The sequence below is a fragment of the Mus musculus genome, chromosome 3 (assembly GCF_000001635.26).
Source record: "Mus musculus strain C57BL/6J chromosome 3, GRCm38.p6 C57BL/6J".
NCBI lineage: Eukaryota > Metazoa > Chordata > Mammalia > Rodentia > Muridae > Mus > Mus musculus.
Window position 1 is genome coordinate 122,240,950 of NC_000069.6, and position 27,735 is coordinate 122,268,684.

The window sequence follows — 27,735 nt, forward strand, 5'->3', positions numbered from 1 at the left end:
TTCATACCAGAACCCTCTAGAAGGATACATTTTTTTTATTTAAATCTTGATGGATGTAACTCACGTTAGTCGGATCAAAGTGTAAGTCACTGTGCCATGTGACACATGTTTGTCACATCAGACTCCTGCACCACAGGGAGTAGATGCTTGGAAATGTACAAGAAGTCAGATAAGGTAACTGTCCCATGGTCAGTGCATTTCCAGCAATAGATGCCTGAGCCCATGGACCAGGTGTGATGCACCGGCGGAGGTGGCCAGGATGGGTCAAACCCAAGAGAAACCCAGATACTAGCTGTTAACATCACAACCAGGCAGCAGCAGCGAATCAGGAACCTAAAAGAGAAATGTATTTCTAATAGGATTGTGTCACAATGTCCGGGGACACCATTTGGGTGTCCTGAATAATTTTTCAAACCTGAGTTTGACAGCATAGGCTTTGGCAGTCTCCTTTTACCAGCAAGCATGAAAGGTTCGGGTGCAGGAAGACACACAGAAGCTGTCAGAAGTACACGTCTAAAGAAACTGTGCTGTGCTTGGTAAACACAAATTTTAAAGATTTGGCCTCAATATTTAAGAATATGGAACTGTTTTCACTTCCCCTGCAGAGAGAGACATCACAGCAGTAAAGTGAGTGAAGGTCTTGTCCTGTACCTGGGCAGTGTATATATTTTTCAGGAAGAGAACCATTGGTGAGAATTTTGTCCAAAATAATCTATCCTATGGCTATGTACAATGTCTGACGACTGTAGTTCATTAAGCTGTTAACGAATGCTGATTATTTTAGTTCTCGTTATACGTTTTCCTGCTGGATGTTTAAGACCATCTAGGTGGTTAAAATGAATCTTTTTGTTTCCTCCCAAGGGCAGTTGAAGACCTGGTTATCAGGTGTGACTTGGGAGAAGCTCCTGGCTCATCTAGCTTTTCTTTTTCCCTTTAGTCTATGTATGTGAGGAGAAGCCAAAGGCCTTGCTTGGCCGTTGCAATTTTTCCTCTGTGTTGACCAATGTCCTGGCAGACTGGATGCTGGGTAGAGCCCACTCAGTGGTACAGACAAAGCCTCCCTAACAAGAGAACAGACAAATTCCCACAGTTACAGGACATCTTGAAAGATGTTGCACAGTTATCTGGGAGTTCTATGATCTTGTAGAACAAGGGGGAAGATATCCTCTGCTTTAATTTCTCTGACCAGATCAGTGTAGGTTTTCAAGTATGGTTTTTGAACTCCCAGATGGCCAGTTGTACCAATTTGTTATTTTTAATTAATATGTAATGTTATGGTAAAGTTTAACCAGAAATTAAAGTGTATCTGTTGGATCAACAGATATTCATGTCACTCTGGAACTGTTAGAAAAGAAAGTTCAACTCTATATCCACTAAATTGAGTTCAATGAAGGTCTCCAGATGGTAAAATATCTGCAAAGGAAAACTTACACAATCAATTTATCGGCAAAATATAAATTAAATAAAATTGTTCTCTTTGTAAAAGAATTGAGAAAAAGTGCATGCAAAGAAACTAAACACCTAAGATTTTATAATTAATTCCTACATTGTGCTTTCAGACTAAAATTACATTTTTAATTTCAAACATAAGTAAAATTGAAAGAAACCTATAATCCCTTGTCCTAACCACTATCTAACTACTGTTGTAAATTTCTTTGACCATGTGAATACGTGCTTCTCTATTCTTAGGCAGTATTTAATTATGGCTTAAATGGGTATTTTTTATATTACAAATGCTGTGTATATTCGTTACTAGAGACTTTGAAATGGAAGATCCACCTCAATACTTTTCTCACTTTCTCCTTACATTGAAAGCCTTGGTGTGTCCTCACATGGAGTAACATACACAGCATTCACAATCTACTTTTCCCATCCTTCCTCATGCCCTAAATACATTCTCTGCATGGATGGTTAGAGCGTAGGTAACTCATTTCTCCCAGCCTCTCTCCCCCGCCCCCTCACTTCAAATCATGTGGGGTGCCCTGGACACTTTGTCAAATTAGAGTTGTTTTTCCTTAGAGCAGATTCTAGCTTAGGGACCGCTCCTATCCCTTCAGCTGACTTCAGTCGCTGTGCCTTGAGTGTCTTTCTGACTCTGGCCTCTCACCTCTACCCAGCATGCTCTGCGTCCTGTTCTGGAGACTGGGGATAAATAGCATTGCTGCTGGCTGCTTCTCCAATCGCAGCCCTATCTGTCCTGTGCTGTGACATTTATACTATCATAGTTCATCTACAAACCCGTCACTCCCAACTGCCACCAAGAGGTTTTAAAAAATAGCTCTTTAAAAAAAACTTTTATTACAATAGATCAACTAGACAAAGTGCATTAATTGTGTAAGGCTGAGTTACAAATAACTACTAAGCAAAGGTTGTCTCAATTGTTCTGGAGCCCCCACCACCCATTCTTCTGTTTTACACCCTGGTAATAATTTCTTTGCACATTTGTGGTTTTACTACATGTTTGTACTTTCCTAATGGGTAGTTTAATTTTGTTTATTAATTAGTTTGTGTGAATAGACTCAGAGCGTATACTTTTCCATGTATCCCCGCCACCCCTTAGTTCTGTTTGTTGGTCCTTCCCAGGAGAGGGTTAAGGCTCCTGAAAACAAAGCTTACAGTGTACCCAAGGAGGAAGCAAGGCACCTCCCCCCCCCCCCTCCCCGAGACAAAAGAGCAGACTCACAATGACTTTGCAGCCAAGTTCTTCTGGCTTGTATCCCTTTCTTCTGCAGCCAAAGGAAATGTAGATTACTTTTCTCTTCACCAAGAAACCATGGAGTTACAGCAACAGTATTATTAAGTAAAATATGCAAGGCACTGAAAGCATATAAATCATGCACAGACACATTAAAGAATTTAAATCACCTGTAATATGAACCAGTAAAGAGTTTAAAATACAGCGCTTAGGTTCCTCCGCCCACCTGTCCGTTGGTTGTTTTAAAGTAGGTATTTGCATTCCACAGCCCAGGCTAACACTGGGTTCCTGATCCTCCCTCCGAGGATCCTGCCTCAGCCTGCCGAGTGGAGGAATTGTAGGCGCGTGCTACCACGTGTGGTCTCAAAGGGTCTACAAATGTACATCTCAGAAACAACGTGAAGTCCTCCGTGCACTCCTGAGTGTGCCAGCCTGTGATAGTCAGGTTATAACAGGAGAGAGTAGAATACAACAACAATTTTGAGGGCTAGGGATGCCCACTGTCAGAACGCATGTGTAAGCCTTCGACCCCAGCACCATAAATAGTAGTTCTCACTTACTGAACATTTATTATAAGCCAAGTACTGAACTAAGGACTCACCATACCTTCTCTTAGTAACTCATCACAACTACCTACCCAACGGCAGATCTGATGTCCTGTGGCCTCCAGGGGCCCTGAACGGTGCCCATAAACTCATGGAAGAAAACACACATACACACAAATAAACAATATTTTTGTATGTTTGTTTTGAGACAGAGTCTCTCTACCTAGCTCTGGCTGTCCTGGGACTCTCTATGTAGACCAGGCTGGCCATGAATTCACAGATTCACCTGCCTCTGCCTCCCAAGTGCTGGGATTAAAGGCGTGTGCCACCACCACCCGGCGACCACTAAGTTTTAACCAAATATTTACATGGACTTTTAAGAGAATATAATCAAAAGTCTAACAATGACCATAAAAAATTCATCAGAAGAATCAATTGTTTATATTTAAGTAAGGCCATGTGAGGGGCTGCTCCTGGGAAACCTCTTCTCCATGGATTCTTGCTCATTGGATGTGCACAAAGATGTACCCAACACCAGCCTCACTTTTTCTGGAACGATCTTCCAGCCTTTCCTATTTCTTAGTAGTTTACCAACTCAGATTCATGTTTCTTTTGAAAAGATTTTGCCGCCTTATAATGAAAATCTCACCTGGCTCTAACATACCTGACTGGTTTGTTAAAAAGTTTGTTTCCTGGGTAAAACTTTAATAAACGGTCAGTTTGCTATTATACCCAGCCATCTCCAGTGGGAATGGGGAAGAATCACGAACAACTTGTAAAAGTGTGAATCATAAAACGTTCTCTGTTACCATCTGTTCCTTATGCTTAACTGACCTGGAAACTAACTGCCCCGTGGTATTTTTATTGTTTAATGTTTCATGGGCTGAGGCCTTTCTCTCGAAGGATTAGGCTTCTGAAAGGGGAAAATTAAAGTTGTACTCTCTGGTTTCATACAGCACCAGCAAATAGGTAAATCAACACGCTGGAAGAAGAATGATCAGTTTGGGGGAAAGACTCTTGGGCAAAGCAAAGCAAAAGGAAAAAATAAAAATAAATTTAAAAAACAGAGCGGGGCGCGGGCAATGAGACACTCGCGCCATCGCATCAGCTCCTTAGACACAGAAGCAGGCACGCTCTCAAGGCCTGGGAGGATGGACCTCCGGCGGTCCTCTCGAAGAGGGCGTGTCCAGGGCCGCAGCGCGGGCGGCCATTGGCTGAGCGGCGCTCCCGGGCGCACCGTCAACTCTCACGAGGCGCTGGCGGCGTAGGCCGCGCGCCGCGCTCTGGCCGGCAGGGGGCGCACGTCCGCGCGCTGTTCTCCCCCGCGGCGCCGCCCGCTCCCGGCCGCCCGGCGCCACGCCCGCCGCAGGCCGAGGGCCAGTCACCCGCGGGCCTGCGCCCCGCCCCTGGCCCGCCGCGGGACGAGTAACGGTTACGAAGCACTTTCTCGGGTGAGGTTTCTGCTTAGTCATTGTCTTCCAGGAAACAGCTCCCTCGTTTCAGCGGCGGCGGCGGTGGCGGCCGCAGAAGCCGCAGCGACCGTCCGCGCCGGCGCCTCCCTCCCTTCCTTCCCTCCCTCCGGGACCGCCTCTCCGTCGCCGCCCGGCCTCCTCGGGCCCGAGCGCACACCGGGCTGTGGCCGCGCGGAGTCGGCAGCCTCGCGCTCTCCTCTGGGGCCTGGGGCACCGCCGCGCCCTGCGAGGCAGCCGTCTGCCCACTCGCCCGCCCGCCTGCCCGCCCGCTCGCCATCTCTCCGCGGCTCCGGCGCTACCCGGTCCCCTCCGGCGGCAGCTGCCATGGGCACCGACAGCCGCGCGGCCGGGGCGCTCCTGGCGCGGGCCAGCACCCTGCACCTGCAGACCGGGAACCTGCTCAACTGGGGCCGCCTGCGAAAAAAGTGCCCGTCCACGCACAGCGAGGAGGTGAGCACGGTGGGGGCCGAGGGTCTCCTCGAAGTGGGGACAAGCAGGGCTCTCCGGAGCTCGACCCGCTTCGGAGGTACCGAAGTGAGCTGGGTACTATCCCGGCTTGGCAGGTGCCACTGCGGGGCGAGGGGCGCCTCCGCCGGTCGGAGTTGATCGCACAACTCTTGAGGGCCACCGGGTCCCCTGTCTGGCTGGACAGAGCCACTGCAGCCCCGCGTCTTCATCTTCCGTCCCTCTCCCTTAGCCAAGGTAAAGGAAAGATAAAGGTTTAGTGTTTGGTAGATGGACTAACAATAGGTTTAACTTTGATATTGTTGACATTGCTTTCTCTATTGTACTGAATTTGGATTTGGGACAAATAACTTACTGGATGTTAACATTGTATTTGCTTCAAAACCATTAAAGAGGGGCAGGTGGTACACGCCTTTAATCCCGGCCCCTAGGGAGGCAATAGCAGTAGGATCTCTGAGTTCGAGGTCAGCCTGGTTTGTATATTGAACTCCAGGACAGCTAGGGCTACCCAGTGTCAGCCCCAACCCCCACGCCCCCAAAAAACCTAATGTGTAGTTGGAAGTGACAGATTAATCTAGAATTAAAATGTGTTATATTTGTGTTAATGGCCCATTCCTGAGCCAGTGGTTCTCCATGGACCGTGCAACTCATTGCAGAGGCGTATTGATAATATGGAACATGTATACTACTTAAAACAACAAAACAAGACAGATGTGCAATTATGTGTGGGGAGTAATAAGCTGGGTATGGTGGTGGGCTCTTCTAATACGCAGCCTCAGTGGGCTAAGGCAATAGAATGTAGAATTCGAGGCCAGCCTGGGCTACCATGTGATGAGGTCCTGGCTCAAAAAATAAATAAGATAAATGGAAACATTTTAAAAAAGAAACAGTTACACCTAGGAGCTATTTGACTTTGAGACTGTTTTCCCGGCTATAACTTTAACCTTGAGTAATATTCTCTCATCAAGTAGTTGTGGTAAGGAAAAGATGGGGTATGAAAATACTCTGCACACAACATGCTTGTTATCAACTGGATCATCAGAAAGGTAAACAAATCCTGGTTAAAGGCTACATTTCCTAAGTTAGGTCATATTGTAAGGTCGGTCTCAGTGGTCAGAGACAGACGGGCTTCTGCTCTTTTAGTGAGGCAGGCTCTACAAGAGCGCCTGGACTCCTTCGTTGTAAGTTGAGAGCCTTCACTGGTCAGATTGGGGAACCAGCTCCCTAGCCCAGCCTGTGCTCAGCTTCCAGCTGAGTTGGGCCGCTGTTTGAACTGCCCACTTGGCCTGTTTCTCTCAAAGGTGTCTCTGCATCTTGGCTTAGAGCCGTAGCTCCTCCCGGCACTGGGTTCAGTGTACCCTTTGCACCTTATCTCTCCACAACACACTGCAGTAGCTTGCAACGTTTGTTTGTTTTTAATGTTCTTATTCTTTGAGAATTTCAGTGCATTTTTCAACCATCATCATCAGAGAAGCGGTCAATGTTTTTTGACGGAAAATATTGCATTTTTTCATTCAGTTCACACGCTTCTGTTTCTCTTGTGTGTGTGTTTCAACATATTAGAAACAGGCTGCATAGAAAGGATATTACTAACCCTTGCATACTATGTGGGAGATGTTTTTTCTATCCTGTTGCACTTTGTAAACAATTGACTTTTTAAGCTGGGTATGGTGGCCAGGCCTTTGATCCCAGCACTCAGGAGGAGGGTCTCTGATACAGGGAGGGGTGTGTTCTGTCTGCTCTTAGAGACTTCTCTTCTGTGTGTGAGCTCAGAGGCCAGAGGTTGATGTCTGATATTTTCCTTTAGATAGGGTGCCTCACTGAACCCAGAGCTCAGGGATTGGCTAGACTAGCCTGTGTGTCTGTTCCCTCAGGCCCAGTACTGCCTACTGCCTCCTACCACTGTGCCTGGCTTTTCTCTGGGTGCTGGGATCTGAGTTCAGGTCCTCGCGCTTGTCTGACAAGCACTTCATCCCCTGGGCCGTATCCTCGGCCCGCAGAAAGAATTTTCTAACAACCAGAGATCAAAGTGGGATGTGCTATTTAAAACAGTTCAATTCACTTGAAGAGATTAAGGAAACTGGAAAACAAAACAAAAATAACCACCTTTTTCCCAAAGGCCTGATCATTTTTTTCTTATAGATTCTTATTTTTTGATTTTTTAAATTTATTTATTTTGATTTTATTTTTTATTTCCTTTTATTTTACGTGCATTGGTGTTTTGTCTGCATGCACGTCTGTGAGAATATTAGGTATTGGAGTTATAGACTGTTGTGGGGCGGTGGGAATTGAACTGGAGACCTCCAAGAGAGCAGGCAGTCTTCTTAACCACTGAGCCACCTTTCTAGCCCCTAAAATTTACTTCTATTTCATTTTTATACATTTATATATTTTTATGTATGTATTTTATATATTTGTATATGTGTTTTGATTATAGTTTCCCTTCTGTGATTTCTCCCAGACACTCGCCATTGAATTTTATGTTCTCTTTCTTTCAAAAACAAAAACAAAACCCCACAATGTCACAAAACTTCAAAATGAAAAAACAGAAGACCAGTAAGACAAAACATAGCTAGACAAAGCAAAAAGCAAAAAAAAAAAAAAAAATCTCGAGAAAAGCCATGGAGTTTGTTTTGTGTTGCCCTGGAGTATGCGTGATATACCCAGTGACACTCCTGGAGAAAATTGATTTTACCCCCTTACCAGTTGGCATTAATTGCAAATTAACTCTAAGGTTGGGGTGGGACACCTAGACTTCTTTCCTTTCTCAGTGCTAGGAACCTGACCTGAACCTGTGCAGGCCCTGCCCCAGTGCCACAGTCTCTGAATTCATCTGTGCTTCAGTCCAATTGTGTCTGGACGACACTGTCTCCTTGTCCCACCTCCTATTCTGCATGGATCCCTGTGGTCTGAGGAGGGGGTTGACAAAGACATTCCATTTAGAGCCATGTGCTCCGCAGTCTTCCACTCTGAACATTGCCCCTTTAGTCTCAAGGCTAATCCTGTCCACTATTGGAAGCAGCCACTCTGATGGAAGTTGACCAAGGCAGTGATCTCTGAGGGTTTTTTGGTTGGTTTGTTTGTTTGTTTTTTAATATCTTAAGTTTTTAATTTTGAGTTTTATGTTAGTTGGGTTGTTTTTTTTTTAAGATTTATTTATTTATTATATGTAAGTACACTGTAGCTGTTTTCAGGCACACCAGAAGAGGGCGTCAGATCTCATTACGGATGGTTGTGAGCCACCATGTGGTTGCTGGGAATCAAACACAGGACCTTTGGAAGAGCAGTCAGTGCTCTTAACCACTGAGCCATCTCTCCAGCCCTGCATTTTTTTTTTTTTTTAACAAACAAATATTTTTTAAAGATTTATTTATTTATTATATGTAAATACACTGTAGCTGTCTTCAGACACTCCAGAAGAGGGCATCAGATCTTGTTACAGATGGTTGTGAGCCACCATGTGGTTGCTGGGATTTGAACTCTGGACCTTCAGAAGAACAGTCGGGTGCTCTTACCCACTGAGCCATCTCACCAGCCCCTGCATTTTTTTTTTTTTAAAGTGGTTCTAGTTCTTCATTAAATTCTACTTTCATATCCTGAGCTGTTTTCATTATTTCATCCAGCTGAGTTTTCACAGACTTCATTCATATCCCCTTGAAGGTCCTTGAACAGTTGCTACTGTGAAGTCTTTGTCTTATACTTCAACTAAATTGCTTTTCTCAGTGCCTACTGCGTTTTGAGTTGCTGGCTTCCGGAGGAGCCATGTTGTCTTGTCTGTTCATGGTTGTCTTTTTGTGCTGGGACCTAGGCATCTGGAGTTAAGATGTTTGAGGTATTTCTGGTGTGGATACCTGTTCTTGTCTTTAGGGGCTGTTGGTGTTCTGGATCCTAGTCATAGTCTGATGGCAGTGAAGTTTCTGGAAGTGTTTCTGTGGGTTGGTGGTAGTGCAGTGCAGTGGTTCTCAACCTTCCTAGGGCTGTGAGCCTCTAATTCAGTTCCTCATGCTGTGGTGACCTCTAATCATAAAATGATTTCTGTTGCTACTTCATAACTGTAACTTAGCTACTGTTATGAATTGTAATGTAAATATCTAATACGTAGATGGCCTTAGGTGACTCCTGTGACAGGGTCATTCTACTCCCAGAGAGTCTCCACCCTCAGACTGAGGATGCTGGAAAGGGATGGTGATGAGCCGGGAGGACATGCTGAGAGGGGGAGCTGAAAAAAGCTAGGAGTGTCCTGGGCCCTGGGGTCTATGGTAGAAGGTGTTTCTGGTTCAATGGCTGACAAAGGAGACGGGCTAGAAAGGGATTCTTATTTTTGTGGGGACTAAAGTAGAAGAGCTGAGCAAGGACAGCCTACATGTCTTGCAGTCTGTTCCTGGCATTTTTTAGGTCAAAATTCTGCAGCCCCTCCTTGTTTTTCTTAGTGCATTGTTTCTTCAGAGCAGTAGGTTAGTGATTGTGTTGCATTACAGGACACATGTAACAGCTGAATCTTGGGTGCTTCTCATCTTTTTTGTTTAAGCACTTTATGAAAACATCATAAAGAGGACATCATCCTCTAAGAGAGACTGAAAAGTTTGAGGGTTCTACTAGTTGTCTTGGGTCCCAGCTGCTGAAGCACAATAGTATCTGACAGTCCAGGAATACCATTATCATCATCATTGTTACCCTCCTCTTCTTCCCCTTCTTCCTCCTCCTCTTCTTCCTCTTCCTCCTTTTCTTCCTCCTCCTCCTCCTCCTCCTCTTCCTCCTCCTCTTCCTCTTCCTCCTCCTCCTCCTCTTCCTCTTCCTCTTCCTCTTCCACCTCCTAAGAGACTTGCATTTTCTCACTCCAGTTCTTAGTCTAGGTCTACAGTAAGATGGCCCCTTGCAGGTACACACTGCTGTGGGACAAGACAACATGCTTCATGAAAAGACTCATTTGCTATTCCCACCACTGACTGAGACCACAGGACTCTTCCGCCCCTTACTCAGGTCATTGGCAGTAACTTCTGTGGCTATGTATTCCTCATAGAAAGTGCAGAGTTTGCATTCATTGTTGGTTAATCTTCCTGATGCAACCGACGTCCTAGGAAGATCCATGAAAAAGAGGAAAAACCAAAACCACACCCTAACTAAAACAGATTAACATGTTGGTAGAGTTCAGTTACTTGTTTTCTTTTTATTTTATGTGTGTGGGTGTTTAGCCTGTACATACATGTATGCCTGGTGCCCATGGAGGCCAGAAGACGGTGTAATTCCTGAGACTGGAGTTATAGATGGTTGTAGGCTGCCATGTGGGCACTGGGAATCTAGAAGAACAACCAGTGCTCTCAGCCAATGAGCCATCCCTCCAGCTCCCTAAACATATGTGGCCTAAAGCACCACTGTATATACTCGAAACACTGACTTGTAACTCTGTTGTGTGATTCTGCACCCTGGCTTTTGTAAGTGACAGCATTGTAGTGTTGCGATGTCAGAAGTTGAACGGGACCACTGGGCTTGCTGGTGCTCCCCTGTAATCGATGTTCTTGAGAAGCAAAAGTGGGTGACAGCCTGGGGCTGGATCAGACTCAACAACTCCTCCACCCCCAAAGGATGCACGCACATGGTGGGTGTTTGACAATTGAACTGTGTGATCATTTTGTTGTTGTTTGTTTGAGGCAGGGTTTCAAATAAACCCTGGTGTAGTCTTCGCTGTCCTGGAACTAACGTTGTAGACCAGGCTGGCCTCAGAGATCTGCCTGCCTCTGCTTCCCGAGTGCTGGGATTAAAGGGATTTGCCACCACTGCCCTGCATATGATAGGTTTGTTTTGTTTTGTTTTTAAAGTTGTTACGTAATTCCAGATCTAATGACTGGCTAAGTTGTGGTGGTATTTATCTTTAGTGATGTTGTATGGGTATCATAAGAGTAGAGACAATAGGAAATGAAAAATATAAGGCACTATAGATAATATGTAATTTATAAGATTAAAAGTCACTATTTTTATGGTAAAGCTAGTGAATTTCTTTCTTTTTTTTTAAAGATGTATTTATTTATTATATGTAAGTACACTGTAGCTGTCTTCAGACACACCACAAGAGGGCATTAGATTCCATTACAGGTGATTGTGAGCCACCATGTGGTTGGGGATTTGAACTCAGGACCTTCAGAGGAACAATCAATGCTCTTAACCACTGAGCCATCTCTCCTGTCCTGAATTTCTTAAGTAATTAACTTTGAAATTTTCTGTAATTTGTTCAGAATCTAAGATTAATTAAAGAAATGGTTTCAGAAAAGGGGCTACTGCTTTGAAGATAAATTAACATCTTGGATTGGGGGATTCATCAGAAGAGCCCTAATATGTAAATGTAATATGTAATATGTCTTACCAGGGAAAGAAAGGCACCTTAGACTGTTTCCAAGATTTGAGCTGAAGTACCACTCATAGGATTGTTCAGCTTGACTCAGCCCTGCTGCTTCAGTATTTGCTAGTTTGTAAGGGAACAGACGTATCCACAAGCATGCACTGTGTGAGGACGGAGCTGTGAGGATGGCCATGATGGGGACATGAGGAGCTGACAGGAGAAGGACAAAGGTCCTGTGTGTCAGAAACGCTGCAGGGGAGCTGAAGGGGGAGGGATTGGGAACAGGAGGAGAGAAACACCAGAGACAGATTTTGTTTTGAAAAACACAGTAATGAAAATCAATACTTTGTAGGCTAAAAACAAAACAAAGAACTCTAAAACTTAAAAAAAGAATAAGCAACAAAAGAATATATTGACTTGTAATTTTTATCTGACTTCAGTTTAATTTAATTATGCTTTGCATAGCAGTGCAGATCTTGTGACTTGAATCCAGGTGAGTTGTTGTAATTGGCACATAAAGTACTATTGCAGACTGCAGAACTTGACATAGTGGCTCTGTTACCCTGAGTGGGTACCCTCTTGCCCCTTGTAACTATCTGTACTGAGAAGTGATAAGATACCTGTTGTATCAGTCTTTATCATATCATAAGCAGTCATAGTGAGATGATGAGTTCAAAAACTCATTATCATAGTGAGATAGTGAGTCACTGCTGTAATTTCTTACAGCAGTGCCTTTGCAGCCTGGACTTTTAGTTTCTTTGTTATTGATTGCTCACAGAATGTGAACCACTGTGCCCTTGGTTATCTTTAAAGCAGAGATTGGTTGTCAATCACTGGTTGTGCCAGAGTTGGTGAATTAGTGATCAAAAATAAGTTTAGGGTCAGGCTACCAAGATGGCTTTAGCAGGCACTGGCCTCAAGGCAGGACAGCCTGCGCTTGATTCCTCAGACCTGTGTGGGAGGAGAGGTTTGAGTCTTAAACCTGCCCTTTGACTATTCCCACACAGTAAAGGAATGTAATGGTTTCGTTGTTATTTTTCTGTTTTCTAGTATAGTGAGGAGTTGGAGAGATGGCTCAGCAGTTAAGCTCTTGTAGAGGACTGGGGTTTGATTTCCAGCACCCGTTTGGTGGTTCACAGCCATCCATAACGCCAGTGCTTATTCTGATCTCTGGATGGACAGCAAGCACATACATTTGTACATACATGCATGGGGCAAAACACAAAGTCAAATGAATACATTTAATAAAAGCTTTAAAAAAGCTTAGTGAATAGTGATAGGGTATATTTTCCTTGATAAACAGTAGCATGCTTGGTGTATAGTGATAAATAACATTTTATATATTTTTTTATATCTAGGTCTTTATTAAGTAAATATGCATCTTATATGAGACCGTTATTGCCGACATTGAGATAACTACAAATGTGTATTTTATAACATGCAGTGATGTTAGAATAAAAATATTTTATAAAAGACACTGAAGACAAGATAAGAAGTGTACCCTGTGTATAGAAAATAACTTCCAGATTGTCAGTGTTACAAGGAGATCCATGCTGGTGGTTTTCAGACTGTAGCATTATATAGCAGTTACTTGGAATGCTAAAAGGAAAGTTCTGGCTGTTGTTTTGTTTTGTTTTTTGAGACAGGGTTTCTCTGTATAGCCCTGGCTGTCCTGGAACTCACTTTGTAGACCAGGCTGGCCTCGAACTCAGAAATCTGCCTGCCTCTACCTCTGCCTCCGCCTCCTGAGTGCTGGGATTAAAGGCGTGCGCCACCACACCTGGCTATTTCTGGCTGTTCTTAAGAGTGTTTGGCAGATCTCTGATTGGGCAGGAGGTTGAACGCTGAGTTCTGGTGCTAGGGACTGACCAAAGGCTGGCCTCAGGAATGCTAAGCAACTGCTCCGTTAACTGAGCCGAACCAAGATAGATTTTTTTTTTTAATGTATATGTGTGTTTTACCTGCATATATGTCAGGGCACCACTTGCATGCCTAGTACCCATGGAGGCCAGAAGAGGGTATTGGATCATCTGAAACTGAAGTTAACAGACAGTTATGAGCTGCTTTTGGGTCCTGGGAATTAAGCCTTGGTCCTCTGAAGAATAACCAGAGCTCTTAGCCACTGAGTCATCTCTCCAGTCCTAGGTTTGAATTTTTATTACTATAACACAGGTGAGTCTATGTAGAAGTTCCCCTGGCCATACTTATCTTTGCTGCTTTTTAAAAAATTATTTTTATTTATGTATAGCTTGTATGTGTTGCTTCTTGTCTTATGTGCACCACATGCATGCAGTTGCCCAGGCCAGAAACACGTATTGGGTGCCCTGGTACTGGAGATGCTAGTTGTGAGTGGCCTGATGTAGGTGCTGGGAAATGAACCTGGGGCCTTTCAGGAGCTACAACTGCTCTCAACACTGAGCCTTCTCTGCAGTCCATCACTTGCAGTAAAGTGACAGTGATTTCTGTGAACGCTGTTCAGACTTGCCGTGCTTACAGCTAAGTTCTCAGTGATTTAGTTCAGAACTTGTGCTACTCCTGCTTCTACCTCCTGGGTTTTGGAGTTATATCTAGAGCCTCTCCAGCCTGGTCCAGGTCTTTTATAATAATGCCTTTGAAATAATTGTATATAATTATTATATATAATTGTATACAATTATAAATTATGAATACTTTAATGTCTTAAAGTTTCACTGGTACAAAATCACCTTCAAAACAATTAGACTACTACTTTCAGCCAAGAATGAGTTAAGGGTCAGGTATGGTGATGCATGCATTACTGTAGCATTCAGGAGGGAGGAGCAGGTGGATACTTCTGAGTTTGAAGCTAGCCTGCTCTACACAGTGAATTCCAGGACAGCCAGGGCTAGGTAGAGAGACCCCGTCTCAACAAACAAAAAACAGGAATTAAGAATAAAAAGAGGTTTGAACTTATAGTGTAGAGAACAAAAAAATCTTAATAAACATGGGCTTGTATGGTATTTTCTATTACTACCACTTTGCCCTCCTCCACTTTCCAATGCATCTTTACTGAAGTACTGTGTGTGAAGAGCTGTTGATCAACTTTGAAAATGCTTCTTTTTGCAGCTTCGGGACTGTATCCAAAAGACCTTGAATGAATGGAGTTCCCAAATCAGCCCCGATTTAGTCAGGGTAAGTAGATGTGAATGCAGAAACCCTGCAGGCCTAAGCAGATGTGAACTTAATTTCCAGTTTGCTGAGTAAGGCCCAGCAGACAGTTGGCCATAAAGCTCTGTGGCTCTCTTGCTGCAATGACGGTCAGGCCTAGGAGGGTTGAGCATAAAACAGAATATCTGATGTGGTCTCTAGGTCATGCCTTATCTAGTTTTCTCTTGCTTAGTGCCTACTCCAGTTTCCTCGCCCATCAGTGTTGTATTCCAGTTACTGTTTGGTCTAGTATAAAAATGATTATCAGCCTTGGTTGTTAGAATATCACCCCAATAATACAGCTAGGAACAATTCTTTAAATGTCAGTTCTTCATGAAACAGTAAGGAGCTGTATTTTATTAAATGTCAGTACAGGGCTATTTTCAAAAACGTTAACAGACACAATAACTATCTGCAGCTGCTTGTCTTTAGTAATATACTACTTTAAAAGTATGGAAGAGCAGCCAGGCGTCATGGTACATGTCTGTAATCCCAGCCCTTAGGAAGCTCCAGGCAAGAGGATTGAGTTTGAAACCAGCCTGGGCTGCAACAAAAGTTCTAAAGTAGCCTTGACTACATAGTAGGCTCCTGTTTCAAACAAAGACTATGTGCTGGTTGGTGTCTTAGTTAGGTCTTGTATTGCTGTGATGAGACACCTTGACCAAAAAGTAGGTTGAGGGGAAAAGGTTTATTCAGCTTATACTTCCACACTGCTGTTCATCACCAAAGGAAGGCAGGACAGGAACTCAAGCAGGGCTGGAACCTGGAGGCAGGAGCTGATGCAGATGCATTGGAGGGGTGCTGCTTCCTGGCTTGCTTCCTATAGCCTGCTCAGCCTGCTTATAGAACCCAGGACCACCAGCTGGGGGTGGCACCATCCATGGTGGTCCCTCCCTTACTAATCACTAATTGAGAAAATAATTTACAGCTGGATCTCATGGAGGCGTTTGCTCAGCTAAGGCGCCTTCTTTTCTGATAACTAATTTGTGTCAAGTTGACACACAAAACCAGCCAGTGCAGCTGGAAATTCTGGTTTCTTTGGGCAGATAGAAGTTGCCCAAATGGCAGACGCCACTGTCGCTTTTCGCCGTTTGCTGCAGCCATGGTCAACCCCACCGTGTTCTTCGACATCACGGCCGATGACGAGCCCTTGGGCCGCGTCTCCTTCGAGCTGTTTGCAGACAAAGTTCCAAAGACAGCAGAAAACTTTCGAGCTCTGAGCACTGGAGAGAAAGGATTTGGCTATAAGGGTTCCTCCTTTCACAGAATTATTCCAGGATTCATGTGCCAGGGTGGTGACTTTACACGCCATAATGGCACTGGCGGCAGGTCCATCTACGGAGAGAAATTTGAGGATGAGAACTTCATCCTAAAGCATACAGGTCCTGGCATCTTGTCCATGGCAAATGCTGGACCAAACACAAATGGTTCCCAGTTTTTTATCTGCACTGCCAAGACTGAATGGCTGGATGGCAAGCATGTGGTCTTTGGGAAGGTGAAAGAAGGCATGAACATTGTGGAAGCCATGGAGCGTTTTGGGTCCAGGAATGGCAAGACCAGCAAGAAGATCACCATTTCCGACTGTGGACAGCTCTAATTTCTTTTGACTTGCGGGCATTTTACCCATCAAACCATTCCTTCTGTAGCTCAGGACAGCGTCCCTACCCCATCTGCTCGCAATGTCCTGTAATCTCTGCTCTCACTGAAGTTCTTTGGGTTCCATATTTTCCTCATTCCCCTTCAAGTCTAGCTGGATTGCAAAGTTAAGTTTATGATTATGAATAAAAACTAAATAAGAAAAAAAAAAAAAAAAGAAGTTGCCCAAATGTCTGTGGTTTCTGCTTCTGTTCCAATGCCTTCTGCTCCCAATCATGAACTTTCAGTCTCCTAGGGTGAGCCCTATGATAAACTGACAGAAAGAGACACTAGATGTGGACTTATGAAACCTCAGAGCCCACTCTCCAGTGAATACCTCATCTCACATCTCCTAATCCTTCCCAGTAAACAGTGAGCCTGTGGGAGGTCGTTCTCATTCAAACCACCACAGCAATTTAAACAAAACATCTTATCTTTTTCTGCTATTTCTAAGTCATCAAGTTTTGACCTATTAAGGTAACATAGCTGGTTTTTCTCAATATATTCTCTTTAAGAGCATTGTAGGTTCCCAGCAACACTGAGCAGTAAGAACAGTGAGTTCTCATTCACCTCTGCTCCCCACTATCAACGTCCCCATCAGAGCGCCCCTCTCCAGACTGACTGCTTTAGTTTAGCCATATGCATTTCAGGTTCCTCCGAGTCTTTTCTGGCTTGATAGCTCATTGCTTTTCAGGACTCAGTAACATCTCATTGCCTGGATGCACCGCAGTGCTTGTGTCCATTTGTCTACTGAAAAACATCTAAGTTACTTCAAACTGTTGTCAGTTATTAATAAAGCTGGCACAAATATCCATGTAGAGCATTTATGTATCCATAAATACCCAGAGCCTTGCTTCAAAATCCCAAGGGTCTCCTCTGTTGCTCAACCTATAGGGGCCGGCCAAAGCCTCCAGATAGCATCCCTCTCTGCCGCTGACCCTCAATACCATTGGGACTGCAGATCATACGATCCAAGGGGTAAAGCGGCCTGCACAGCAGCCTGGGTCTGTTGAAGAACCTTCTCCTGTTCGAGACCCTGGACAAAGCTAGCAGCTTTTCTTGTCACTTAGTATATGGGCCAAAGTCACACACCCAAAATGAATAATGTGCTGTCCCCAGAATCCACCTAGGCCTACTAAACATCGAGCTTCTTTCTTGGTGATGGGAGGACCTGGTACAATAATTTATCCTTCACCTTAGAAAAAGTATCTTTCTGCATGCCCCCCACCAGTGGACTTCTAAGAATTTCACTGAGATAGAAGGCCCTTAAATTTTTGTTGGATTTATTTCCCATCCTCTAATACACACATGTGTGGGTGTGGACATTGCAAAAAGACAAACCAAAAAACCAAAAACCAAAACATGACAGCTGCAGTCTGCTTCTCTGTGCCTGCTGATGTAAAGCTCTCATTACTGCTCCAGGGCCAGGCCTGTCTGCTTCCTGCCGTGAGAATCGTGGATTACCCCTCCAGAACTATAAGCAAGCCCCCAAATAAATGTTCTCTTATAAGAAAACATTTGCCTTGGTCCTGGTCTCTGAGCAACAGACCAGTAACTAAGACAGCTGGTAATTAATATAGAAAGTTTTTAGAAGACTTTAGCATGTCTTTATTCAAGATGGGTAATTTTCATTGATTAATTTTAAAGTAAACCTACCTCTGTGCCAGCAATTCTGACCCTCACATTACTATGCTCTTCTACTTGTTTATTATTTGTATTTTTGGCCATTAATACTTCTGAATAACAGATCAAAATGAAACCTTTTTACTCCAGAGAATAGAAGCATGCACATACATATTTAACCTTTTTATATGTACTGTGCTTGTAAAGTCTATTAGACATCACAAAGAATCTTGTTGTCCCATGAGTTCTTTGCTTTTGAAGTACTTAGGACAGTACAATCAAAAGTGCGATTTTATGTTCATTGTATGTTGTGTTTCCTGCAGGAGTTTCCAGATGTTTTGGAATGCACCATGTCCCATGCAGTGGAGAAGATAAATCCCGATGAAAGAGAAGAAATGAAAGTTTCTGGTAAGCTCCGCTCTTTTTTTCTTTTTTTTTTAAAGAGAATTACTTATTTACTTTATGTATATGAGTACACTGTAGCTGTCTTCAGACACACCAGAAGAGGGCATCAGATCCCATTATAGATGGTCGGTCATGAGCCACCATGTGATTGCTGGGAATTGAACTCAGAATCTTTGGAAGAACAGTCAGTGAACTTAACCACTGAGCCATCTCTGCAGCCCAGCTTTGGCCTTTACAGTACACTCTCCCATGCAGTGGGTGGGGGTGGGGTAAATCCTTCCTTCTGACAGTGAATGACTCAGTCACCGGTTTAGAAACTTACTCTTCTATAATGTAATGTCAAGTCTTAAGGGGGAGTTACAGGACATCAGCGCTGCATGCCGTGCAGTCAGGACGAACCTTGGACTTGCTGTTCTTGTGTGATCTGTGTGTACTCAACAATAGAGTGATTAAAGTGGGAAAACGCAGAGGATAAAGGGAACAGTCAGGAACAGAGTCTATGTAAAGCAAATACGAATCTTCCATTTCTGGGATACTGATATATAGTGGCTGAGGTTGCCTGAAAATACAGAAGGTTGTCTGGGCAACAAGCCATGTGGAAAGACAGACAGTGCATGTTAATATTCTATACATCAGCATCTGTCAGTGACTGCTACATTTCAGAAGTAGCAGTGAAAGTTAACAGTTTCTGCTCTTGGCTTACATAGCAAAGCAGAGTCATTAAAATCCTGAGCTTGCCTGGATTTAGGTTCCTGCATGTATAGATTACTGACTAAAATAATCTAGGATTAGCAAGTGTTCAACCTCTCTGAGCCTCAATTTGTTTATCTGTACAGTGGGATACAATTATTTCACAGGCTTCTTTATAATATGGATGAAATAAGAAAAAAGGCACATAACTAGGGCAGTACTTACCACAAAGTAATGCTGGATAGCTATTATTTACTAACTTATTGAGATGGGCATGTCCATTCCAACCATAGTACCATCTGTTGAGTCGTGCTTTGTGCGAAGCTCTGAGTGGTCCCTTATGACTATATTTCTTTATATAGTTATCAAAACATATGTACCAAGAAGGATTGTTCTCCTCGCCACACCAGGATGTTAAGTAATATACAAGTTAGCACAGACCTGGGTGTAGTGGCATACAGCAGTAGTTTCAGCTACTTGAGAGACCAGAAGAAGTTTCTCCTGGCCTGGCAATGTAGTGAGACCCCCAGCAGGTAAAAAGGAAGAGAAGAGAAAGCTTCCTCTCAGCCAGTGAATTGATGGATAGCAGGCTGTGGAGGTGTGCCTGGCTCCAACCACGATCCTTCTGTTAACTTCACATCGATGCTTGTGTAGGAAAGGAAGGAAAGGACATTTGTGTGTAGTTGATGGTAATTCATCATTGTCTTGGGCCTCCTCCAAGTTGTCCTCCGTCCCTGCACATTAGAGAACTTTAGTAGGAATAAAGTTCTCATCCCTAAGAAGATTTTCTCTTTCAATCTCAGAGTGCCCCATCTTTCAGAGAGGGAGAGAGAAGGCCAGTTCAGATGGCAAAATTGATGGCAAAATTTAGGGACCAGGGATGAGTAGTGAGAGGATTTTATTTGTGGCAAGGGGAGGGGCATCAAACCCAGGGCTTCACACATGTAAGGCAAATGCCCTGTCACCCAGGGTTGTATTTGTGTCCATACATATGAGTTTGGGCTGCTCGATGTCTTCTTGGTCTTTCTGTTTTTATTAATCTTCCTCATTTGTGTAATAAGCACATGATTACTAAGAAAACTTTTAGATAACTACTGTATGGAAACACATACAAAATGTTCAGCACACAAAGGTAAAATGGGGCTGGAGAGATGGCTCAGCAGTGAAGGGCCCAGATTCCTTGCACAGGACTAGAGTTGGACTCCAGCACTAGAGCCTGACGCCTGAGGACACCTGTGCTCTGCGCTCAGGCACGCCTGCACACGTGTACAGAGAAGATTATCCAACTACAGCTTTTTTTTTTTAAATGCTTTTTGTTTCTTCAGTTTTCTTCTCGTTACACACTTTGAGGCTTTTTTTACATTTGGCTTATTGTAGAAGGCATGAAAAATGCTCCATTATGGGGCTGGAGAGATGGCTCAGTGGTTAAGAGCACTGACTGCTCTTCCAGAGGTCCTGAGTTCAGTTCCCAGCAACCACATGGTGGCTCACAACCATCTGTAATGAGATCTTTTCTGGTGTGTCTGAAGACAGCAGTAGGACAGTATACTCACATACTTAAAATAAATAAATAAATCTTTTAAAAATATGCTCCATTATACTTAGCCTATAAAAATAGACATTAAAAATAATTTTAGGTCCTGTTTATCTACCCTGCCCTGTAATACATGGATTTGTTTTATTCTTTAGAAACAGACATGTTGACATCTAGCATGGAATTTAAGGTTTAGAATTAAAGTGTATGTGTGTGGCTTAAAGTGGACCTGTACAATTACAAACGCAGAGAAAGAGAAAACCAGAAAACCAGCTCCTGTCATGGTAACCCTGCACAGTGGGTGGTACAAGCAGGGGGGGTACGCGACGCAGTAACCAGTCTTTTCGTTTTCCAGCAAAACTGTTCATTGTAGGATCGAATTCTTCATCATCAACTAGAAGTGCAGTTGACATGGGTAAGCAGAAATTTATTTTTTCATAATAATGGATTTTTAATTATCTTAAGTGAATTAGTCATAACCAATCTAGATAAATAAGCTGATTTCAAGTTTACTGTTTAAAATTCTAGACTTAATTTTTTTCTTTTTTTTTTTTTTGTTTTTGTTTTTGTTTTTTTTGATACTGGGTTTCTCTGTGTAGTCCTGGATGTCCTGGAACCCACTCTGTAAACCAGGCTGGCCTCGAACTCAGAAATCCGCCTGCCTCTACCTCCCAAGTGCTGGGATTAAAGGTGTGCGCCACCACCGCCCGGCTAGACTAATTTTTTTAAGACTTGAATAGAGTAAGTCTTTACTTATATACAGTGCTCTTTAATCATTATTTCCCCTTTAAATATTACACTGTAGATGAAATACTATAATCAGAGACAGCATAATACAAATACTTTGGAATCATTTTCAGCAGCTGGTTAGCTAAAAAATAAAGGAAGAGGGCAGGTCAGAAAGCCCCTTGTCTGCTGCAGAGAAGTGAGTGAGTGGGTACTTGGAGACATGTCCTAAATGACAGGTTATGCAGGAATCTATTGTCAGGAGTGGCTGGTAACAGACATTTCAGTGGGCCATGGTGAAGACAGTAATGATTGTTTTAGTAACATTCACTTAGCCTTTTTGTGTCTTCCTTTCCTTCAGCATGCTCCGTCCTTGGAGTTGCACAGCTGGACTCTGTGATCATGGCTTCGCCTCCGATTGAAGATGGAGTTAATCTTTCCTTGGAGCATTTACAGCCTTACTGGGAGGAATTAGAGAACTTAGTTCAGAGCAAGAAAATTGTTGCTATAGGCACCTCTGATCTAGACAAGACACAGTTGGAGCAGCTGTATCAGTGGGCACAGGTAAAGCACGTCCGGACCCTGACACTTGCGACTTGGGGGGCACTGTGCATCTAGTGCATGTTCACTGTGGGGCGGCAGGCTTTATCGAAGGCATTAGGAGCTTAACGTTTGTCTTTAATATGCTTAATTGAGCTGAGTGTTCATCCAGTTAAAATGAATGAAGAAAACACTAAATGCTAAGTTTTCAGAGCTAGTGAATTAAAGACATTCATTCAGTGGGCCATGTTTACACATGATGAAAATATTACACTTTGTGTATTAGGGCTCTAATTTCTTAAGGAAATATATGTAGCATATATTATATTTTTCTATTACATAAAGATGATTAGACTTAGTTTATAGGACCTGATATGGGGACGGTATCATGAAACCGTCGTCCCCTGACTCTTGCTCTAAGAACCTACAGCATTCTGAGGGAGGTTACCAGCATGCTAACCTTTACTTCCTGTATTTTGTCTTTATTCCTTTTATTTCATTTTCAGCTGCTTCCTCAGACCTTTCATAATTGATGATAAGCAGGAAGACCCTAGAAAACACTGTCCTTTCTCTCACAGACATGGTATCATGTGTGGCCGAGAAGCAGCTGGAGATGGACATGTACTGATCCAGGGCATATAGAACAGTTAGCCAGGGCTGCTATGGAAGTCATGAGCCTCCTTAAATGCCTGATTAGTAGCCACAGTTTATACATTGACATTCAGTGTCTGCATTGAAGATACATTCCCTGTTGCTAAACCCATTATCACCCTTAGAGTAGCGGCTTCAGAGGCAGGTGGGCCAGTAGGCTTCAATTTGAATCTTAACACTACGTGTAATCTTCTATTGGTTTTTCTCTCATCCTAGAGCATCTCTCCTTGTTATCACTAACATGGATTAAGAAGGCATATATTAACACAGGTGATCATACAAAAGTATTTTATAAATGAAGAATTGTCAAATATAGTTTTACATTCTAAAATTTATTGCTCTCTTTTTTTAAATTAAAAAAAAAGTGGGGTTTAGAAAAATGGCTCAGTAAGGTGCTTGTATTAGCGTGAGGACCTGAGTTCAGTTCCTAGCACCCAGAAAGCACACATAGAAATACCTAGCCAGGCAGTGCCTGCCTGTGATATCAGTGCCTGGAAGAAGCGGAGACAGGAAGAGTCTCCAGGGATTGATGGATGGCCAGCCAGTTTAGCTAAATTAGTGTGTGCCGGGTTCAGTGAAGAGACCCTGTCACAAAATATGGCAGAAAGTAATTAAGGAAGATACCTGATACCAACCTCTGGCTTCCACATGCACCAGTATACACACATATGTGCAAAGGCACAAAGTTCATTGTCTAACTACATGTACAAAGCAATAGGTTTCAATATAGCATTTGCATACTTATGTCACTATGCCAACTTCTAGGCGATCTCTCTCCACTGTCCCTGTGGGCCTCTCCTTTCTCCTCATTGTATTCCATTCCCTTTCACCTCAAGATTTCTTCCTCTCTGTTCTAGCTTCATGACCTAGACACATACACACATCTGAGAGAAACATGCAGTCTTGCCTTTTTGAGTCCAGCTTTTTCCAGTCCATTTAATAATTTCTCAGTCTGTTTATTTTCCTGCCAATATCATAGTTTCATTTCCTTTATGGAACTCAGACTCCATTGTGTTTATCAGTTTCTCTTTACCCGATCTGTTGATGGACTTGCAGACTAGTTCTGTTTCCTAGCAACCATCAATATTAGCTTGATGCTTTCTGCTTTCTTTTTTTTTTTTTTTTTTTTTCTTTTCTTTTCTTTTGGTTTTTTGAGACAAGGTTTCTCTGTGGAGCCCTGGCTGTCCTGGAACTCACTCTGTAGACCAGGCTGGCCTCAAACTCCTCCTGCCCCTGCCTCCCAAGAGCACCACTGCCCAGCCTTTTTTGTTTGTTTGTTTTTGTTTTGTTTTGGGGTTTTTTTTTGTGCTTTCTATTTTCTGTGTGACATAATTGAATACAGTTCACTTTGTTTCCACTTTTAGGTAAAACCCAATAGTAACCAAGTTAACCTGGCCTCCTGCTGTGTGATGCCACCAGATTTGACTGCCTTTGCTAAACAATTTGACATACAGCTACTGACTCACAATGACCCGAAAGGTGAGACTGGCATTTTCATCTCTAGGCTTGGATCCTGAGCTTTTGGGAGACAACCTGTTCAGTGGGCTGGAGGTGCGGGCCAGTGACAGGATGCTTGTGTAGCAGGCACATGGCCTGGGGTCGATCCCCAACATTATACACACACATTTTAAGAAAAACACAACAAATGTTGACATTAGTTTAAAGTCTGTGCTGTGAGAAAGGTACAGTGCTGTTAACTGGAAATATTACTGCTAATTTAAAACATCCACGTCTTTATTTTTGTCTCTGCAATAGTGGAGTTGGAAAACAGTTGGCAGGCTCCTATGCAAGAGCATGAAAATGAACGCAACCATTTTTTAGATGGCACATTTTTTGTTTTGTTTTGTTTTGTTTTGTTTAAGAAAGCAATGGACATAATGCTCTGATGAATATACTTAGGTATTATGCTGTGGCCAAAGGAAAAGTTCAAAGTAATAAAAAAAAGTAGATATCCTTTTGCCAGTGATGAGGAATACGTTATGATATATACCTAATAACTAATGGGGGAGTTAAATGGTGTGGCTTTAAATCTTCCTGTAGTTATACCTTTTTGCATGTAGTAATATTTTTCTGGGCTGGCGAGATGGCTCAGCAGGTGAGAATACTGACTGCTCTCCCAAAAGTCCTGAGTTCAAATCCCAGCAACCACATGGTAACTCACAACCACCTGTAATGAGATCTGACGCCCTCTTCTGGTGTGTCTGAAGACAGCTACAGTGTATTTATGTATAATATTAAATAAATCTTTTAAAAAAATATTTTTCCATGTAATTAAGTATGATATTGTGTGAATTTCTCTCTCTTTCTCTCTCTCTCTCTTTCTCTCTCTCTCTCTCTCTCTCTCTTTCTCTCTCTCTCTCGTGTATGTGTGTGTGTACTGTAAATAGCATTAGGAATGATTTATATTCTTACTACTTTCTTGTATATTTCACAGTTGTGCAAATTCCAGTCTCCTAGCCAAAAGTTATGATTAAAATAGGCTATGATACACATACATTCAATTTTGTTGTGTTTTTTGAAATAGGCTCTCCTGCAGGCATGCTGGCCTGGAGGTCACTATGTAGCCACGAATGACTTTCCTTGTGAACCTCCTGCCACCTTCCCCACATGCCGCGGCACGTCTGTGCCATCAGAGCTGTTTATTGGCTAGGGTAAACAAAACCAAGTGCACACGAGGCAGGTGCTCGCTCTCCCAGACGCTAATCCTTGGCGCTGGATTCACTTCTGCTGTGTTAAATGCTTATGAACATAGTAAGGAGCTTCTGTCTTCAAACCTAACCTGTGTGGTGTTGTTTTAGAACTGCTCTCTGAGGCAAGTTTCCAGGAAGCTCTTCAAGAAAGCATCCCTGACATTGAAGCCCAGGATTGGGTGCCGCTGTGGCTGCTGAGGTACTCGGTCATCGTGAAGAGCAGGGGAATCATCAAGTCTAAAGGCTACATTCTGCAAGCCAAAAGGAGGGGCTCTTAACTCCAGCTCACACCCACAGCTCACCGACCTGCTGTTGTCTGGAACATAAGATACAAATTCATGATAACATTGAGATGTGTTTAAAAAAAAAAAAATATAGCTCCGCCTTACAAGAAGCATCCCCGAGGTGCGAGTGCAGTTGTTCGGCACTGTGTTGAGTTTTGAGGGCCTCCCGTGCCTCTGCAGCAGCGCGCTCACAGGAACCACTGTATTCTAATCATTAAGCTGTTGTTTTCTAACGGAAATCGTCTATAAAGAAAAATACTTGCAATATATTTCCTTTATTTTTATGAGCAATAGAAATCAAGAAAATTTGTTTTAAGATATATTTTGGCTTAGGCATCAGGGTGATGTATATACATATTTTTTATTTCCAAAATTCATTAATTGCTTCCTATTCTATACTTCTATAAGCGATTACATTACAGTTGTTAAAACATACTAGATTTTTTTTTCCCCTGTCATTGGCAAAATAATCTATCTCAGTAACTATAGCAGTCTACCAGTAATGTAAATAAAATTCATTCTTTGATCCACGAATGGAAATTTAATGTGTGTGTTCTTGCTTACAGCGTAGCTATAGCTATGCATTGACCACATGTTCTGGGTCATGTTTCTTCCACCTCTTATCTACAAAGGCAGAGTGTCTAAGAAGGCGGCTTGATGCTTTAACATTATTGTTTGGGGGTTTCATAAAAGCAACTACTGTTGCTATCTTCAGAGTCTTTGGACCTCTTCCTGTACTCTCAGTGTGTTGCTGCTCAGTTGGACTCACCACATGCTTAGCACTATGGGCTCTGGAGAGATGAACTAAGAATCAGCCAAGTAAAACTTTTGATCTCTGTACCTATCAATTGCCGACAAGGAGTAAAGCCAGGAAAGGCGGAGGGGAAGAAAATCATTTAGTTTTAATGTCATACTAGTTTAAGAGTCAGAAAAATGCAAAGAGGCTATGGTCCTTACATGTAGCATTGAAAGGTCTTAATCTCTAAATGTGTGTCTGTACCCAGGTTCAGTTTCTCTTTAAAAGGTGTCTTGTATGCCAATATTTTTAAACCATGAGTCTTTGTAAAACTAATTTTGCTCAGAAAATTTCAATGTAGAGAAAAGAACTAGAGTTCTATGTTAAGCCAATACAGTAGATGGTTTTCTTAAGTGAGACTTTGTGGTTACTGACTGGATGCTAGTCTCAATTAGAATTATGTGAAAACAACTGATTTGCCTACTAAAACTTAACAGAATTTGAACTAAAAGCCTATAATTATATTGATTGTATATAATGCTAAATACATAGGTAATGGTTAAATTTGGAAATGTAACTTTTCTATAGCGTATATCTTTAAATATATGTTGTATTTAAAATCTGTGCAGTGCGGTGTCTGAGCTGCTCTGAAGGAAAACTTTAATATCTCCTTTATTGTTTTTAAACCCCAGGACATGCACACAAACTTTTTTTTGAAGGGTTACTTTAAGGACGTAAGAAAACAAAAACGAAACCTTCCTTTGCTGATATATCCAGATGTTTGTGAACGACATCAAACCTCAACATGGAAGGAAGTAGAATTATGGGTTCATTTTGTGAAGGGATCATGTACAGAAGAAATGTTTTATGTATGGAATTTTAAAGTGATTTTATTTTTGTTTTACTCCAAATCTTTACATTATTGGATAACCTTTAAACATGAGTCTTTGGGGGCTGGAGAGGTGGCTCAGTAATGAAGAGCACCTACTGTTCTTCCAAAGGTCCTGAGTTCAAATCCCAGCAACCACATGGTGGCTCACAACCATCCGTAATGAGATCTGATGCACTCTTCTGGAGTGTCTGAAGACAGCTGCAGTGTACTTAGATATAATAATAAATAAATCTTTTTTTTTTTAAATGAGTCTTTTCAGGGCTGAAGAGATGACTCAGTGGTTAAGAGCATTTGCTGCTCTTGCAGAGGATCTAGGTTCAGGTTCTCACAGCAACATAGTAGCTCACAAATATCTGTAATTTCAGTTATAGGGGATCCAATATCTTCTGCTGACCTAGTGGTACCAGTCACATACATGGTACATATATGTACACACAGGCAAAATACATACACACCCCTCTACATACCTCTCTCTCTCTCTTTCAAAAATACTCCTCAAATAACTCCTTTAAAATGAAAAGCTAAGTTATCAGTAGTGTGTATAAAAGATATATTTGAATGTAGTGACCCAGAATAGAAAGGTTTTGTGGGTAATTTCTAAGTAAACATTTTTTTAAAAAGGTTTTAACTTACTACATTCCCAAAATTGAGTG

The 27,735-nt window shown here is 42.6% G+C and overlaps 1 protein-coding gene, 1 long non-coding RNA gene and 1 pseudogene across 6 annotated transcripts in view; 2 read left to right on the forward strand and 1 right to left on the reverse strand.

Moving 5' to 3' along the window:
• Gm46822 overlaps positions 1-4,557 on the reverse strand; it is a 48,101-nt gene extending 43,544 nt beyond the window's left edge. For 3 of the 4 annotated variants that reach the window (XR_001783970.1, XR_001783968.2, XR_001783972.1), the window contains exons 1-2: positions 2,922-3,423; positions 2,684-2,817 (exon numbers count right to left, since the gene is read on the reverse strand). This is a non-coding gene — a long non-coding RNA (predicted gene, 46822). Of the gene's footprint in view, positions 1-2,683; positions 2,818-2,921; positions 3,424-4,074 lie in introns of those variants that run through there. The other variant, XR_001783969.2, reaches the window with a different exon arrangement.
• Positions 4,538-26,266, forward strand: Gclm (glutamate-cysteine ligase, modifier subunit). Of its 2 annotated transcripts, NM_008129.4 has the most exons (7): positions 4,608-5,162; positions 14,596-14,661; positions 18,258-18,342; positions 20,919-20,978; positions 21,651-21,853; positions 23,845-23,959; positions 25,279-26,266. In NM_008129.4, exons 1-7 carry the CDS (start codon positions 5,037-5,039, stop codon positions 25,446-25,448), a joined length of 825 nt encoding a protein of 274 aa, NP_032155.1. In that variant the 5' UTR covers positions 4,608-5,036; the 3' UTR covers positions 25,449-26,266. The 2 variants fall into 2 exon arrangements, with proteins under 2 accessions (XP_030108283.1, NP_032155.1); XM_030252423.1 differs by lacking the exons at positions 20,919-20,978; positions 21,651-21,853; positions 23,845-23,959; positions 25,279-26,266 and adding an exon at positions 20,719-20,811 and having other exon boundaries at positions 4,538-5,162.
• On the forward strand, positions 15,741-16,475 carry Gm6061 (predicted gene 6061; annotated as a pseudogene).
• Positions 26,267-27,735: the final 1,469 nt, after the last annotated feature.

Bases quoted from the DNA above. Each gene is read 5' to 3' on its own strand.
- Gclm (NM_008129.4), top strand. From the start codon at position 5,037: ATGGGCACCGACAGCCGCGCGGCCGGGGCGCTCCTGGCGCGGGCCAGC. The intron at 5,163-14,595 runs GTGAGCACGGTG...TTCTTTTTGCAG, and splicing joins CGTCCACGCACAGCGAGGAG to CTTCGGGACTGTATCCAAAA. The intron at 14,662-18,257 runs GTAAGTAGATGT...TGTTTCCTGCAG, and splicing joins TCAGCCCCGATTTAGTCAGG to GAGTTTCCAGATGTTTTGGA.